The following is a 15,671-nucleotide window of genomic DNA, read 5'->3' on the forward strand; positions in this document are numbered from 1 at the left end:
CTATTACGTAGTAAAAATTGTATAATAATTCTAACGCGTTCAGTGTCAAAAAGGAGTTGCGAAAGAGGGAACGAGAGTCGCGATATATATTTTTCTTTATTTGAAGAATATATTACACGGCACGAGTACAATCCGCCCCTTACGTTTTCTCGACAGTGCAGACAATGTAATTTTTAAAATAGTTATCTCCAATACATAAAATGGATTAAATTTTAACACGTAAACAAGTGCTTCCCTCATTAATATTTTTCGAACTAATTTCGAACGGATTCGTCGCGCCACGCGCGCGCGCGCGCGCGCGCGGCCGTCGCGCCGCGCCGTCGCGGCGCGTACGACGACGCGTCTGGCGTGAGGCGCATAGTTCGCGACTCAAGGCAAATATACAGCCGCTCCTACGGCGAGCGGAGTCAGTCTTGGGCAAGATGGCCGGTCGGTCGAGCGCGGCCCACTATTACTACCTTGCGTTGATCCTCCATCTGGTCCTGCTAACGGAATGCAATTACGGAGTGCGGCACGGTGACAGGGCGAAGCGGCTGCACGTCGCGGAGTCCAGCGATCCGCAGTATCGGAAGCCGCTTATTATCGACAGACGGAACGCGGATCCGCGCGTCCAGGATCACGTCGAGCACGACGATGGGGAAACGTCATTCGCGCGTACGCGCCGAGACGCGCCCGCGCCCGCACCCACACCTACACCCACACCCACACCCGCACCCGCACCCGCGCCCGCACCGTTGCCGGAGCACCCGAACAATAACCCAAACATCACGACGAGGGTACGTACGTACAAGTAATAACCTAACCGCTCGATCGTCCGAAGGTCGCCCCCGCCGCCGCCGCCGCCGCCGCCGCCGCCGCCGCCGCCGCCGCCGCGCGCCGTTGCGTCGCAATTCGACCGGCGCGACGGCGAAGACGGTTACGACGACGACGACGACGATTGTTTTCGTCGTTCGCGTACGAGAACGACCGGAAGAAACGTCGCACGACCCTTCGGGTCTTCCGACATTCGCGCAAATAGACGCTCCGTACGAATACACACACATATGTGGACGCGTACACGTACGCGCGCGCGCGCGCGCGAACGCACGCACGCACACACCCACCCTTCTCCGCCTCCCTCGCCCTCCGGCCACCGCTGGCTGCTGCGTGTCGTCCTGCGGAATTTTTCCCAATGGACCGTCGCGTCGCGTCGCGTCGCGTCGGGAGAGAGAGAGAGAGAGGCGTACAGGGCGGCCTTTGTGCGCGGCGCGCGAATAAGCCGGGGCAATAATTGCCGTATTATCTCTCTCTTCCGGAGTAAATTTAATCAATCTCGGACGAGAGAAAGAGAGAAAGAGAGACAGAGAGAGAGAGAGAGAGAGAGAGAGAGAGAGAGAGAGAGACGGAGAAACGGATCGTCGCGGGTCCGCTACGTTATTGACACGCCAAGGGGTCACTAACCGTCTCGCATATCTTCCCTCCGTTTTCTATTTTTCTTTCTTCCTTAAGTTGCTTTTCCCGAGTTTTCCGCGCCGTCCGGGGGACTTCGTAAACAGTACGCCCCCGCCGACGCTCGTCGTCGGGACGTACACGCGCCGTTATTTTTAAAGCCGTTATTATTTTAAGCATCACGCCGTCATTATTTGGACGGCGTGGACTTTCCTCTTTTTTCCCTGAAGGACGCCGTTTTTTTGGGGAATGGGTACTCGCCGCAATTTCTGGTTTATTTTTCCTGCGTAGTATGTACGTCTCCCCCTTACGTCACGTCGTCGTCGCGGGCTTAGTCACGTTTGAATACGCAGGAGGATAATGCATGCATGCATTGAGCACTTATTTTCGTGATAACAAAGGAAGCGCAGTTTGTCATTTGGTCGAGGAGATAAGAGCTACCTAAAAGAATAGCGTTACGTTGCATTGTAGCCACGAGTTTCAGTCGTCTACAAAATGTATCGCAAAGTATTATGTGTTTCTCCGTTTCCCTTTTTTTATTATTCCTTGAGCTTATCGCACCACCTTATATTTATTAGCTCTTAGTTAACGTTCACTTTCTCATCTCCGATTTATTTGACAAGCGTTAATCAGTCGGCTATATAATGTATCAATATTATCTATGTTTCAAAATATTATTTTATTTCTCGACTAACTGGCACAAAATAAAGAAAAGTATGCACTACGTTTCGGCTCGAGGTTTGAGCCCTTCTCAAGTGCGGTCTAATCGTCAAAACCTCGAGCCGAAACGTAGTGCATACTTTTTTTTATTTTGTACCAGTTAGTCGAGAAATGAAATAATATTTTGGTTTTAATCACTGGCGGAGGAAGTTATTGTTTCTATTTATCTATGTTTCTTCGTTTCCCTTATTTTTATTATTCCGAGTTTATTGTACACGTTATATTTATTATCTCTTATTTTAACGTTTACTCTCTCACCTCCGATTTATTCGATAAACGTAATCAGTCAGCTACAATCACAATATTATCTATCGCTTCTTCGTGGTTTCCCATATTTTTATTATTCCGAACTTATCGTTTGCACGCTATATTTATTATCTCTTATTTAACGTTCACCATCTCATCTCCGATTTATTCATAAGCAATAAGCATATTTTAATCAATAGTTAATTGTACCATGACGTAATTAGAATTAACTATCCTGTTTCTGCAAGCTCATTGTATATTACGAGCGGTTTATATTTTATCAGATATAACTTCTCGATTAATATAATTATAGCTTTTCATTCGAACGCGATACGCCTCATCCTTGTGCCGTCGTCCGTCTACCTTAATTGCACGAAAAAAAGAAGGAACCGGACAGCTCTTACTTTCACTTTTGACGTTACTACGATCGACCTTTAAATCCTGGAATTTTTTCCCTAGCGTGCGATTTTTAAAGCCGATTCTGTAATTTTTTTGCCCATTCAATTTGCATTTCTGGATTACACGCAACGGCGTCTTGAATTATATTCGCTGCTTAATTCTTTTCATTTCAGAATTTGCACGACATTTCGCGTGACATTGAATATTGAACAAAGCAATGTGATATCGGCCACCGACAGGATGTGAGCTGATTGAGATAGCAAGATTTTTTCCGCGAATGGTTATACCCAATGATTCATCTCCCGCTATATATCTATCCGTCTACAATTACACTTATTGAAAATGTCGAGTTACACGCACGTGCATCTCGTGTCCAACCGCTAATAAATCTCGGCTCACATTCGACTGGCTGCGGAGATTGTTTTGCGTGTTTATTTTCTCTCTATTCTCTGTTTTTTTTAAATTTTATTTTATCGGAACCCCTTATCTGTTATCTGTTATCTCTTATCTCCGATTATTATTCGTCATGCCGGCTCGTGCGATTTCATGTAGGATAAATATTGTTTTATTTCTACGTTATATAAGTTTGTCTCTGGGTACTTGACGCCTTTCGATAAAAATGTTGTTTCTTTGTCGTTACAGGTCAATGCTTTAAATGATTCGCATCAGCAATTGATGGTACATTGGGTCGGGGAGGGCTCCAACGTAATAATATGTCTAGCGAGGGATAGCACGCCCGTGGTACGCTACCAAGGAGGTGGTAAATTCTCCTCCCCGACTCATCCTAGCGCTGTGTACATCAGTTACGATTACGGCGACACGTTCGAGAATAAGACTGAACTGTTCAGGGTTTCGTCCGACCCCAATGCTCATTATGCGGTTGTGGACAAATTCACCAATCATCCTAAGTACTACCAACACGTGAGTTCCGCTTTACAAAAGCGTTTCCTACGGAATAAATGGCTCGTATATTTCCTGGGCATATTTCCAATTCTGCCGTTCAAAGAGCGTTTCTCGAGACTTCTCTTCTTTTGCAGTGTGTCTTCGTGGACAGTCAGAATAATTTAATCTTTATAACATATAATAACGGTCTAACAATCCAGAGGGTCACGGTGCCGTTTCACCCGAGCGAAGTCTCGTTTTACGAATTAGACCCACGGGTGCTCGTCGCACTGGACAAAGTTGATCCAGCGCGGAAGGTATAATATTATTTAGCAATTATTTAAATTCTGAATTTATACCGTTCCTATTTTATTTTAAAGAATATAAGATAGTAGAAAATTATTCTTTCTGACTTTGGAATACTTCAATTTCAGTTGTGGCTGTCGACCGATCGTGGAACATCCTGGGTACCGATTCACCAATTCGTAAAGGCTTTCTTTTGGTCCCCGTATCGCGTTCTATTAGTTGAACGCACGGAGCCTACTGGACTAAATACGGTTTTGAAGCTGGATCTGCGAAATTTGCCCTGGTATCAAAGAGCGAACAATGCGTTGCGAGTTAGAATGTCTATACGAAAGGAATTTATCGTGGTTATTCAAAACGTTGAGGATTTCCAGATCAGAGGTGACTACATGTTCGCCACTATGAAAAACTCGAAGGTAAGTGTGTTACGATGCTATATGTAAAATCTCATAAGATTCAGAATTTACCTGTTTTCATTGATCGTTGCTTATAATCTTTTTAACAGAATGGAACGTCGGAGCATCTGGATCTGTACGTCTCCTATAAGAATCAAACGTTTGTCCCAGCGCATTTTAACACGGAATTGGATTGCAAAGATTATCATATTGTAGACGTGTCGTACAATCGAGTCTTCATCGCTGTGTCGCACAGCGACACTATGATCAATCTTTACGTGTCGGAAGTTATAGACCACGAGAAAGCTATATTTACATTGTCTCTGGAGAGCATCCTCACATTTTTCCCCAACAGTACTTGGAAGGACAGTTGGTTGAAGTAAGTAACAAAATATAACGAATAATCATTTTATAAAAATAAAATTACAAGTTTTGTGAACTTATAATTATTATGAAGGCTGTGAAACTCGTGAAAATAAGATTATAAGTTTTAGGTAATAAGATTATAAGAGAACTCCTCGTTAATTTTCCCTTAAAATTTTCTTGACTCACCCGTGTATTTATTCGACCTTGTATTATTTGCGTAGTGACGTGGCTGACGAGGCATTCACGGATCTATATAAGGTCGAAGGTCTTCGAGGTATATACATAGCGTCGCGGGTCAAAGGTAACCCGAAATCAAGCTCGATCGGGCCGGAACACTTGGAGTCATTAATCACTTTCGACCATGGCGTTAGTTGGAACAGTATTAAGGCACCAACGACGAATCACGAAGGCTTTTTCATTCACTGTGGAAAAGACTGCTCGTTACATTTGAGTCAGAGATTCAGTCAATTATATCCGGTGACAAGATCCGTCACTATCATGAGCTCGAAATCGGCGCCCGGAATAATAATGGCCACCGGTGTGATCGGATCTAGCTTGAAGGGTCATCCTGCGCTCTACGTGTCTAGAGACGCCGGTCTTACGTGGAAACAAGTACTGAAGGATTATTACTTCTTCAACATGGGCGATCACGGAGGTTTACTGGTGGCGGTAAAGTATTTCAAATCGCGCGGGGAGACCAGAGATATCTCGTACTCGACAGACGAGGGCGAGACGTGGGAGACATACGAGTTTAACGAGAAGATGTTACGTGTCTACGGCCTCATGACGGAGCCTGGAGAAAACACCACGGTGTTCACCATGTTCGGATCGGACAGCGGGCAGCATCAATGGCTTATCATCAAGGTCGATCTACGAAATGTGTTCGAGAGGGAATGCACGGAGGATGACTACAAGTTTTGGTCTCCGTCGAGCACCGACCAACCGGTCATGGCTTGCGTGTTAGGACGTAAGGAAACGTATCAGAGACGCGCGCCGCGCTCCAATTGCTACCAGGGCGTGAACTACGATCGGGCAGTGAGACTGGAAACCTGTCAGTGCGACGCGAACGATTATCAGTGCGATTACGGTTTCATGCGCGTCGGGAATCCCTATCACTGCATTCGCAATAAATCCAGCGTCGCCGATTACGATCCTTACGCCGTGCCGATCACGTGTCAGCCCGGTGCGTTCTATAATCGCACAAAGGGCTACGTGAAGATATCCGATGATGACTGTACCGACGGCCTCGCGAGGAACTTTGAGCCCGACGAGATCCCATGTCCGATGGACGAGAGGCCGGAATTCTTATTGGTCGCCCAACGAGAACACATTACGCGAATCGACTTGGTGGAGAATAAAATGGAGACGTTACCTGTGCACGATCTAAAGAATGTCATTGCAATCGAATTCGATATGAAAAATAACTGTTTGTACTGGGCAGATATTGTAAACGACACAATCGGTAGACAGTGTCTGAAGGATGGCGCTAGCTATCCCGAGATTCTCGTCGAGACCGATCTGAGTTCCGTCGAGGGAATGGCCTTCGATTGGGTGTCCAATGTGCTCTATTTTGTGGACGGTGTTAAGATGAGGATACAGATAATCCGAACGGATGTACCTACCATGGGCAGAATGCGCCGGACGATATTAGGGCCGAACAATCTGCAAAAGCCTCGAGGTATCGCGGTTCATCCTATGAACGGCTATATGTTCTGGACCGATTGGGCACCGGGCAATGCCTCGGTCTCCCGAGCCAACTTGGACGGCACGGACGTTAAACGATTGTTCACTAAGCCCAATGTCGAATGGCCGAACGGAATAACGATCGATCATATCGCCGAACGTATCTACTGGGTGGACGCTCGAGCGGATTACATAGCTTCCTCCGACTTCGATGGTAAAAGGTTCAAGAAAATCATCGCTACCGACGCGCGTGTCTCGCATCCATTCGCGGTCGCTGTGTTCAAGGACAACGTGTATTGGGACGATTGGAAGCAGTCGATGATATTCATCGCCAACAAGGATCACGGGGTCGGAATCAACACGGTAGTCGGTTTCCAGATCGCGGGTCTGATGGATCTCAAGATCTTCGCGCACAGCGTGCAGATTGGCAAGAACGAGTGCGCGAAGAACCACACGTGCTCGCACATCTGCCTGGGCGCGCCGCGCAACAGCTACGTTTGCCTCTGCCCGGACGGTATGGTGATGACGGACGGCAAGTGTTTCTGCCCGAACGGTGTCAAGCCGTACTCCAACTCGACGTGCCCGCGCGTCGCCAGCACCTGCTCGTCCAACCAGTTTGCCTGCAACAACCACGTGTGCATCCCCGAATTCTGGAAGTGCGACGGCGACAACGACTGCGGCGACAACTCAGACGAGGTGCATTGCAACCGCGCCACGTGCAGCCCGAATAACTTCGAATGCGACGATAACAAATGCATACCTAAATACTGGGTGTGCGATCTGGATCGTGACTGCAAGGACGGCAAGGACGAGGTGAATTGCACGTACACCAATTGCACCGAGACGCAGTTCAAGTGCCACAACGGCCGCTGTATATCTCATCGTTGGCGCTGCGACGGCGAGGACGACTGCCGCGACGGCTCGGACGAGCAGAATTGCACCAAGAACGTTCAACCGAATACGTGTCGCTCCGACGAGATGGTCTGCAAGGCGGATCATTCGTGCATACCGACCTCTTGGAAGTGCGACGGCGAGCCAGACTGCGAGGACGGCGCCGACGAGAAGGACTGCAACAACATGGTGTGCGAGTCGTGGCAGTTTACATGCAACAACACTAAGGAGAACGGACATCGGTGCATATATAAATCATGGGCATGCGACGGTGACAAGGACTGCGTCGACGGCTCCGACGAGGTAAATTGCACCATCACCACTATCCCGCCACCGATAAGCCCGTCTATATCGATGAACTCCTGCAACGACTGGATGTTCATGTGCAACAACAAGAAATGCGTGCCCTACTGGTGGAAGTGCGACAGCGTGGACGACTGCGGCGACGATTCCGACGAGATAGGCTGCGGCGGCGGCGTGGACGGCGGCCTGGATCCTACGCCTCCGGTTCACACGACGCAACAGCCGCGCAACTGTCGCGAGCATCAGTTCCAGTGCTACAACGGCGATTGCATTGAGAACGCGTGGGTGTGCGACGGCTCCAACGACTGTCCGTCGGGCGAGGACGAGCAACACTGCGAGCAGACGCACGCGTGCCGCGAGAACGATCAATTCATGTGCCGTCAAGACGGCTCGTGCGTACCGCTTTCGAGCATCTGCAACGGCATCGAGGAGTGTCCGGACGGCAGCGACGAGCTTGGGTGCCACACGGATCACGAGGTGAACCCACCTGCCACGCCCTCCTGCTACGTTGGTCTTTTCCCATGCGACGAGACCCGCTGCTTCCCGCTGGCGGCCTACTGCGACGGCAAACATGATTGTCTAGACGGCTTCGACGAGAGTAATTGCGAGAAGAACGGCTCGCGCGTGTATCAGGTGCTAGTGATGGGCGTGGACGAGCGCTCTGTCAACGATTCGAGTTTCTTCCTCTTCTGGTGGATGCCGATACCGTCGAACGTGACGTTCGAGTTCCTGCCGTCTATCGCGCGGGCGGTACCAGGGGCCAAGTGGACCAACGCCAGCGAGTGGATCGAGGACACGGAGTACCCGTTCAACCATCTCGAGCCGTACACCAAGTACAATCTGACGGTCTACGTGAAGGTGAAGGGCCAGGCCACCGTATTCCCACCGGCGAAGTATCTGGTGGTGATGACCGGCGAGGGTGTGCCGTCCGAGCCATGGAGCGTGGCCGTCACGCAGAAGAACGGCACCCGTGTGGAGGTCTGCTGGACACCGCCCATACGTCCCAACGGTCTCATCATCGGATATCAGGGCTACGTTACGCCGCCGATACCGCCGATGGAGTTCAATTGGCAGAAGATGACCTCCGCGGTCATCGACATGGCCTTCGAGGCGGGCAAGAATTATTCCTTCTGGATCGTGGCGAAGAACCGGCAATATCAATCTGCCTCGTCGACGGTTGTCACGCTGATGTTCGACGGCTCGGCCAACATCGACGACATTGAAGATCTCCGTGTGGTGGCCACGACGAATCACTCGGTCACTTTGACGTGGAAGAAGATGAAGGACGTGGACGGGTATAACATCACTCCCAGAGCACCGCCAGCGTATCCGGCCCTGCAAACCGTCTCGACCATGGACAATCTGATGGAGGTTAAGAAATTGGCGCCGGGTACCAAGTACACCTTCGAGGTCGGCGCGATGAAGAAGAAGTACGTCGGTAGGGTCGCCATGGTGACCGCCACGACGAACGGCACCGTGCTGCCGACGGCAATTAACTTCGAAGCGCAATTGGTCAAGTCCCAGAGAACGACCGTCAAGCTTACTTGGGACCCACCGAAGAGCAACAGGAAGATCAAGTGGCAATACGCTATTCACTACGCTACCAACATGTTGGAGTTCTTTAAAGGTATTTAAAAGTCATTTGCATTTTCTTCACACGAGGATTATATCTTGGGTGGGATAATCGATGTGTTTGTATATCGTTTAATATCGTTTGTTTCCGTTTTTAGCTTATAAACTCATCACCACTAATCTCACGGCTACGATCAAGGATCTGGAAGCGTGTGAATCGTACGTCTTTGCCGTTGGCGTTATTGGGGATTACGGCGCGGGACCTTTAAATCAACCGATTGCGGTCACGACGCACTTCAACAAACGTGCACCTCCGAAGAGATTGCGAGTAACGCCGTCGCCGGATAAAAACGATAGCATAATCGTCTCGTGGAGCGCGAGTTGTCCGACGATTGACGAACCGATCAGTTACACGGTAAGTCAATAATGCTACGAAACATTTCTCTGGGAAAATAACATCGCGAGAGATTTTGAGAAAGATTTATACTTACGAGAAATTTCCCAAAAATTTCTCTTTCCCCTTGTTGATAAAAATTTGAAAATACATGTATTTTTAGCGAGAATATTCATCGATCTCGTATCTTTTTTCCGATTACAGATTTCCGTTACGGAAATGATTCTCAACAAGCAGATGGCTGTGACACTGTTACCGACTAACGAAACCATTATGAAGCATACGTTCAATTCCATCAAGTACGGCGGGAAGTACAGTATTACAATAGCCACAGATGTCGAAAATGCCATACCCACGCAACCGTTCATCTACGTAGCGCCACCGATCAAGCCGCCTCATCAGTTCACCGTCTTACACGATAATACGGAATATTTGATTTATTGGCAAGAACCGGATTTGCCGGAAAACATCCGGAAGGATGCCGATCGGTACTATGAAATTTTGGTGGCCGAGGGATCGAGAACAATAAACGAATCGACCGCCAAAGTCTTGCAGGCCAAAGATTCGCCTTACCATTACAAGGATGCCAAAACGGATATGATTTACACCTTCGCCGCGCGTTTGGTCACGAACGAAGGCTACCAAAGTCCATTGAGCGAAACTTGGAGCACGCAGATATCAGGTGAGATGTCTTTAACATTTCTTTTCGACGTGTGGAGCCCCTGCTGTGCTTTAATAATAATAATAATCTCTTCTTTCTTCTATTTAACGCAGGATCGCAGCTTCCGGTGATAATGAACACGTCGAGCATATTATCCCTCGCTATACCGATCTGTTTGATCGTTATAGCGCTCGGTGCTGCGCTCGCATATTTCATCGTTCGACATAGGAGGCTATCTAACAGCTTTACGCAGTTCGCCAATAGCCACTACGATACGAGACGGGGACAAGCCACTTTCCCAGGCACGACAGATGGTTTAGGTGAGTGCTACTTTGCATTTGAAAAGTGGGGAAAAATGTGGGGGGTAAGAATGAAACAATATGAAAATAAACTAACGACTATTTCTCCTCTTTTTCTTTTACAGAAGAAGAAGACAGTCCGGTAATTCGAGGCTTTTCAGATGACGAACCGCTCGTAATTGCATGAATACCATATATATATGTGTATAAACAGAATATTTACGTACTAGGAAAGACGATGTGCCAAGACACTATTAATAGGGATAGGCATTTTATGCTTTTAATCATAATAGCATAATGTCAAAAAATGTTCTTAAGCTCTAATTTCGATAGTTATGCATAGTACGCACTTAGTACTGACAGATTTCAGTCGCATAATGAGACCTCCGCGCAGCATAATGCGGTTCTCGCGTAATTATCGAAAAAAGTCCATTTTTGCACTTAAAACACTCGGATTTGGGGAAAAACGACGTACACTTTTCAAAATCGTACACTTTCTCCGCTCTGCCGCCGCAGAAGCTGGCTTGGAAGCTTCCGTAAAAGCTTCTCGATTGGAGAATCTCGAACTCGAAGTCTCGCGGAGGAAGGGGGGAACGGTTGAGGGCGACGGATGTTTGTAACCACGGTCTTACATACAGGTCTAGCCCAATTCCTATATTTCCCATTTTTTATACAATTTCACAGTCGTCATGGGCTGTTACATATTACATGAAAGGTCGAAATCACATAATCGCGCATAATGAGGGCATAATCAGGCATATTTTTTCTTGGCATAAACCATAGGTGTTCAAAAGCATAAAGTGCCTATCCCTAACTATTAATATGATAATTTTGAATATAGATCAAGCTTTATAATGGAAGGAAAAGCTTTTATGAAAGCGTCTCAAGACTGAATACTTAACTGTGACCGTACTTGTGCTGTTGCAGTTAACGACTATTGATCGATAAACAGGCTGCTTAGAGCGCTTACACGAGAGCTTTTCGCGTCGTTCATTAAGTACGTTTGTAGAAATATGGTATACATGTACATGACGAGTGCTCGAAGTAACTACCTGCCGTGAAGTTGGAAAGGCCATTGCACCTCAAATTCGAGTGTAAACAAGTCCAGGACGGCTGTAGGTTGGAAATATGATTACCGTATAGTGAAAGGATAAACGCCAATCGTTGAAATCGACGGCAGTTTGTATATAGTAAATATTTTTTATGGATTGATTGTGAGACTTTTGAGGTGACACACATTTGCATTTTTAATATTATATTTATATGACCTGTATGTGTGAAGAAACTTTTTTAGTCCGTATTCAGATTTGTTGATGCGAAAGTGAGTTACCGGCACTCGGGACACAAACTTTTTAGTAAAAGCTGTTTTAATAAACACCCCACAGAGGCCATAAGTTTTTTCCATATAGCAAGTGCATGACCAAAGTAACACTTTCTTCTAATGCCGCATTCAAGAGGTATATCAATCTCGTCTGTTCATAGAATAGATTCCTATGACGTTTCATTCGAGTTCTTCGGCTTGAATAATCGTCTCGAGCAACTTTTTATGATCGTCCCGATTAGAATTTTATATCGACCGCGATGCGGCATTGAAAGAAGTCTTTATAAGCGAGTTTCAATCTCGCGAAAGGGTGATCTGACCCTCGTAAAAAGTGTGTTACAATTATTGTGATTTGAACACAATGCTAAGTACGGTTTTTTTTTATCTTTAGGTACACATAAAAAAAGATATTCGTCAAATAATTGTGTGCTCTGTACGATTAAGTAGATTACTTTTTTTTTTAATCTTACATTTAAAAAATGATAGATTATTCTCACCAAGATCGAACGTTTTTAGTTAAGATTAGGAGAGGTTTACCAACAAGATGCCGATGAGAAAATAACAAAAAGAAACGACTATCGGGTGTTCTCAGTGCGAATAAAATGGTAGCGAATGCGTCGTGACTTTCAGATTGTTGTAAATAATGTTTAAATATTTAAGCGTGTGAAAGATAACACGCTTAATCCGTTGGATTATCCGTAAAAGACATTAATGGTTAAATCCCGCGATCAGTTATATTTTTATGTCGGAATAGTCTAAGATTCTCTATGCATACGCGCCGCGACGACGAAAAGAAACCATCGATTTAACAGGATCTTTTGCTGTGTATATGACATACATATACACAAACGAGAGCAGTTGTTTTTTATTACAAAGAGTCTAGACGTAAGATTGATTGTATTTTTAATTAATTGTCTTCTTTCTCTCTTCTCTTCTCTCAAATAAAAAAGAAATGTGTGATGTGCTACGAGTTTCTAAAAAACTCATATATTTTTGAGCCGATCATTTTGTTCGAGTCAATATGCCGAGTCGACGAACGCGTTAAACAGATTGAACGGCCGGCATTTCTATGCCATTGTGAAATTGTGAATTAATCTAAATCGTGATAAAAAGATTGTAATTCACACATTTACATCCTGTTGCATAGCATACTGATATTTCTGAAAATCTCGCTCTTTTTGACGACAGAAAAAGAAAGTGATGAAGGGTATACGCGCGAAACGACGGCGGATCGATGAAAAGCTAACAGTATTAATGAGGTTTGGTACGTTTCCTTTGTGTCGTAGCTGACATAATAGTGACCTCCCGAACGAATTGAATTAATTGTAAAGGAAAGGTTTGCCCTGCTGGTACTTGACGCGATTACGCTCTCGGCCCACCAACGGTTTACTTCTTCCCTTTTTTTTTTTGCTACACGTCGTCAAATGTTGGAGAAGAAAACACTAATAAAAATGTCCATGTTTTTAAATCTGTGTTACGCGGCTTTTATACGTAATCAATCAAATATTGATGCAATTTTATTGTATCAATAATATAGTGATATAATTGACATCATATGATATCAACATAATTGATATAATTAATATATCATTGATATCATTTATATCAAATAATCAATATTATTATATAATATGGAAATATTATGTAATAATATTGTTCATGGGCCGCTTTAGCGAGAGCGATGAGAATAGAAGAGAATATATATAGCTGATTTACATGTAAATGTCAAAAAAGTTATAACGCGACAAGAGACAGTGATATATAATATATATACATATATAATATATTTACGTGTAAATAAATAAACTTAAGTCACAGAATATTTGTCATTTAAATGTTCTCGTTTTTATTTATAAATTGCTTTGATACCTTCGCATTTTTGATAAACTTGATGACATGCACATTACATTATCCATTAACTTACTTCTTTTACTAATCATTCTTGTCAATATAAGTTTTAATTTTGCTACTTAGCTTTCCTATTATTTAGTTAAAACTTATTTTGCCGCTTATTTCACGAAAAGCTTTCTAGTTTTAATTTCTTATCAAGACATTTAACATTTAATATTTCAACTATGAAAACCATTGACGCTCAACATTTTGGCTACGGAAAAATAAAAAATCTACTTTAATTTTGTTAGAAATTTGCAAATTTTGGTTATCTAATAACGATTTAATTTAATGTTTTTTATATAGATTATAGATAGTGCACATATTTAAAAAAGTAGCACATTCATTATCCTGTCAAACTCACGAATTCTGGTATAATGTAGCGGATGTTCCGGGCCATGTCTCAAACGTCCAAAAGTAGAACGGCAAAAATAATAGTTTCGCTTATTCGTGACGAGCCCATCTCGTCCAAGGGAGGTGAGAGACTTCCGTTACCATTTCTAAAAGGCAATTTGGAAGTTTGTGACCCGTTACCTCATTAAGCAAACGGCACGAAACCGGAAATTTAACACCATCCTCTTCGCACTTTAATTCTCGTCGTTCTCGTACGTAATTCTTCTTGTTATGCAAATGCGGCCGCATCTTCAACGCCTGATTACATTCATCAACGATTATTACGGTGTAACTGCAGTCCTGAATTAAACATGTGTATATATGTATATAAAGTAATTTATATATAAATATTTTGTCATTTAAAATTATGTGTGTAAAAGGATATGCTATTTTGAGGTAATTGCCCAACAGAGTTACACGAGAAATTTTTAAAAATCTCAAAGCTTGTCAAGATGCACACATATTGCTAAGAAAGCTTCGGGAATTGAACAATTTTCTACGTGTCTATTGAGGCATAAGTAGAATCAACATAATAGAAAAAGAAATTAAAATAAATTTGTTAAATATCCTCAGATTATAAAAAGCCTCCGGTTGAATATCCTAATACACTGGACTTTTTCCTTGCGGGAGATGCGCTCCAATTAATAAACGCAACCCTCTTCTAAATCGTGCGCACTAAACTTTCGCAATAAACTTCGACCGCACTTGACTCGCGATGAAATAAAAGGAAATTTAGAGGCCATTATTCCGGCACTACGAGATACCGCAATATCGTTTACCTTCCGCTCAACTATATTCACTTTTATTACTATCTTCCACTCCGGTCCTTACGCTTCGTATAATATCCTCTTCATAATTTCATACACATTACATTTCATCGTTGATTGGCAATGGCATGGGCTATTCCGTGAAATTAGCAGGCAGTATACCACTGCCATAAAGTATTATAAGAGTGTCCAAGATGATTTATGACATACGAGATATAGTTGGAACGGGGTTTTTCAACTACTCTCGGGAATATCATCTCGGAAAGAACCGAGATGCGTAGTTTCTCTCACGTTTTTCGCGGAGAAACGATGTCATAATTTTTCAAGCGTTATAAATTTCCAAGTTTATTTCAGCCATTTTTTTGTAACGTTGATTCTGTTTTCAAGCGCGGAAAAAACTAATCTCATCTACGTTCGTGCCAGGAATATATATTTAATTTCCGAGTATTCAGTGATGAACGCGCATGGTGCGCGTGTCGACATCCGAGATATTTCTCTTGTAAAAAAGTAGCAAGATTTCAGAGTATTTTTTATTTAAATAATTTACTTTATCTCTTGTTTAATGCACATTTATTTAATAAATAAATTTAATTTAATTTATATGATTTTTCACGGAATCACACACTCGCAGAAGCCGTGCGTTATTATGTGTATCACACTGTTAAATTCGTAGTGTCAAATTATATTCAATTTGAGTCATTTTTAAGCATTCCTATAGGTCGCCACTGCTCTTATTCAATATGTCATTTACTGAAACA

General features: G+C 44.2%; 1 protein-coding gene across 1 annotated transcript; it reads left to right on the plus strand.

The window, feature by feature from the left end:
- Positions 1 to 392: 392 nt before the first annotated feature.
- LOC139768940 (sortilin-related receptor) lies at positions 393 to 13,683 on the plus strand. The gene is made up of 10 exons (XM_071699610.1): positions 393 to 776; positions 3,436 to 3,714; positions 3,831 to 3,992; positions 4,110 to 4,394; positions 4,484 to 4,752; positions 4,961 to 9,243; positions 9,347 to 9,603; positions 9,787 to 10,264; positions 10,357 to 10,563; positions 10,668 to 13,683. Exons 1-10 carry the CDS (start codon positions 423 to 425, stop codon positions 10,727 to 10,729), a joined length of 6,636 nt encoding a protein of 2,211 aa, XP_071555711.1. The 5' UTR covers positions 393 to 422; the 3' UTR covers positions 10,730 to 13,683.
- The last annotated feature ends 1,988 nt before the right edge of the window (positions 13,684 to 15,671 follow it).

Source organism: Temnothorax nylanderi, unplaced genomic scaffold (assembly GCF_030848795.1).
Source record: "Temnothorax nylanderi isolate EJ_2023f unplaced genomic scaffold, tnyl_v1.0 TNYL_tig0019_pilon, whole genome shotgun sequence".
Lineage (NCBI taxonomy): Eukaryota > Metazoa > Arthropoda > Insecta > Hymenoptera > Formicidae > Temnothorax > Temnothorax nylanderi.

Excerpts from the sequence above, each read along its gene's own strand:
- LOC139768940 (XM_071699610.1), top strand. The coding sequence starts at position 423 with ATGGCCGGTCGGTCGAGCGCGGCCCACTATTACTACCTTGCGTTGATC. Across the intron at positions 777-3,435 it reads ACCCAAACATCACGACGAGG|GTCAATGCTTTAAATGATTC; the intron begins GTACGTACGTAC and ends TTGTCGTTACAG. Across the intron at positions 9,604-9,786 it reads ACGAACCGATCAGTTACACG|ATTTCCGTTACGGAAATGAT; the intron begins GTAAGTCAATAA and ends TTCCGATTACAG.